Source organism: Rutidosis leptorrhynchoides, chromosome 5 (assembly GCF_046630445.1).
Source record: "Rutidosis leptorrhynchoides isolate AG116_Rl617_1_P2 chromosome 5, CSIRO_AGI_Rlap_v1, whole genome shotgun sequence".
NCBI lineage: Eukaryota > Viridiplantae > Streptophyta > Magnoliopsida > Asterales > Asteraceae > Rutidosis > Rutidosis leptorrhynchoides.
This window is the reverse complement of record NC_092337.1, coordinates 418102676-418104774: the sequence shown is the minus strand read 5'-3', so window position 1 is coordinate 418104774 and position 2099 is coordinate 418102676. Positions and strand designations below refer to the sequence as shown.

The following is a 2099-nucleotide window of genomic DNA, read 5'->3' as shown; positions in this document are numbered from 1 at the left end:
CAGAATATCTGATACATATTTTGTCTGATGTAAAAAGATACCCTAATTAGTTTGTACAACCTGAATACCAAGGAAGAATTTGATAGTTCCCATTGAATATGATTTGGTAACAACTATAATCATGTTATCTGTACTACGTGTTTAATGTAATCATCATGTTATCTGTACTACGTGTTTAATGTAATCATCATGTTATCTGTACTCGATAAATTGTTACTAAGTCTTAAGTGTAATTATTGTGAACTTTGAATATGATTTGGTAACAACTATAATCATAAAAATTATAAGCTTACTAAAAGAGTACTCAAGTTTGCAAACTAAGGACACCTACAAAATTAGGAATAATGTATCAGTCCCTCAATGGACTGATGTTAGAAATAAGACATTGTGTTAACCATAAGAGCTACAGTCAAAGTAGGAATACCTAATTGCATGATTGCTGCAGCTGCTGTACCCTGACTCGTAACTCGTTACATATTTAATACGGGTTGTTTGCATTTTACATCAATAGTACTCATATTTGTTATCCAAGTAATTGATACGAATTTATACATTGTGAACTGCAGGTTATCCACTTGTTATATCGAGTAAATGGACTTTAACCATAATAATGTTAGATCAGCGCTCAAAGAAGATAGATTGAGCAGTCTGCCTCTTGAGCTTATTATTCAAATCCTCTCTCGCGTTGACACTAAATTAGCTATTCAAACGTGTTTGCTGCTGTTTCCAAGATGGAAGCGTATCTGGACATTAATGCCATCTCTCAACTTTTCAACTAGTGGAATTAAAAATTTAGCCAAGTTCTCAAAATTCGTGACCCGTGTTCTGTATCACCGCAACCATCAAGTAGAAGTGTCCTCGGTAAATCTATATTTCCGTGGAGCAGATACTCAAAATTTTGTGACACAGATTACAAATTATGCAATTTCTCACAATGTCCAAGAACTAATCCTTGATGTTAGACCCAAGAATAAATTTCCTCTTTATCTCTTTAGCTCTCAGACTCTTAAGCATCTTACCTTTAGAACCTACACTTATGATCCTTGCCTTACACCCATAACACCATGGGATTTCCCAGCTTTAACGACTTTGTATCTAAAAGATATTTCGTTGTGTGATGATCGACGTAAATCCCTTGATATTTTCTCCAGATGTGTCAACTTACAGAACCTCACTTTAGAATTTGTTAAGGTCAATGCAAAGGTTTTTGACATTATCACCCCTCGACTTTCTAATCTCACACTTGCTTATTACAGAGGTTCAAATGTTATCAATGTGACTGCACCTCAACTTAAGAATCTCACTATAATTGGTTGCTCATTAATTAATGACTTGAATATTCCATCAGGACTAGGACTTTCGTCATTCTGCTACAAAGGTTACCATCCGCCACATTGGTTTAAAAACTATCATTTATCTGTGAACAAAGTGACTGTCAGTTTGCGCCTTTACGGTTTAAAGAGGCAGGAAGATGCTTGACGTATTATTAACATGCTTCAAGACCTCCGTAGTGTCAGATTTCTTACGCTTAACTTGGACATTGTTGAGGTACGGTGATCATGTATCAACTATAATCGGCGGTTTTGATTAACCGTGTCATAACTGTTTTTTTTTGTAATTTATGAACATTTATCCAAATGACCAGATGCCCCTGAAATATCGTTTTTACTGCGTAAAGTTTTTTACAAGAGAACTACTATTAAACAACATGTGTATTTATTTGTATAAATAACCTTTATTATATGTGTGCAGTGTATTTCCTCATTTCCGGAGTTATTATCTGCTCAGTCTTCGCCCTTTAGGAACTTGATTAGGTTGGAAATAGATTCTGGCACGAGGGAAACATGCAAACATAAAATGTCTACTGAAGCCAGAAATTTCTTTTTTAAGAACTCCCCAAACGCCACATTCTTCATAAAGGTACTTTCCTTAATTTGGTTACGGACTATTCTTTTTTGTCATTTTATTATTATTATTATTGTCATCATTTCTGGAATTCATAATTTGGTTCTGGGGTTTTGGTTGAATCGGTTCTTATTCTGACCACCGTTACCCACTCCACCCGTTTTTTACCCCTATAATCTTCAAACAAGATGTGC

At 34.9% G+C, this 2099-nt stretch overlaps 1 protein-coding gene across 1 annotated transcript; it reads left to right on the top strand.

Annotated features, from left to right (window-relative positions):
- The first annotated feature begins 591 nt into the window (after nt 1–591).
- Nucleotides 592–1479, top strand: LOC139849981 (F-box/FBD/LRR-repeat protein At3g26920-like). Its single transcript, XM_071839585.1, has one exon. The coding sequence runs from the start codon at nt 592–594 to the stop codon at nt 1477–1479; it is 888 nt and encodes a 295-aa protein (XP_071695686.1).
- The last annotated feature ends 620 nt before the right edge of the window (nt 1480–2099 follow it).

Excerpts from the sequence above, each read along its gene's own strand:
- LOC139849981 (XM_071839585.1), top strand. The coding sequence starts at position 592 with ATGGACTTTAACCATAATAATGTTAGATCAGCGCTCAAAGAAGATAGA.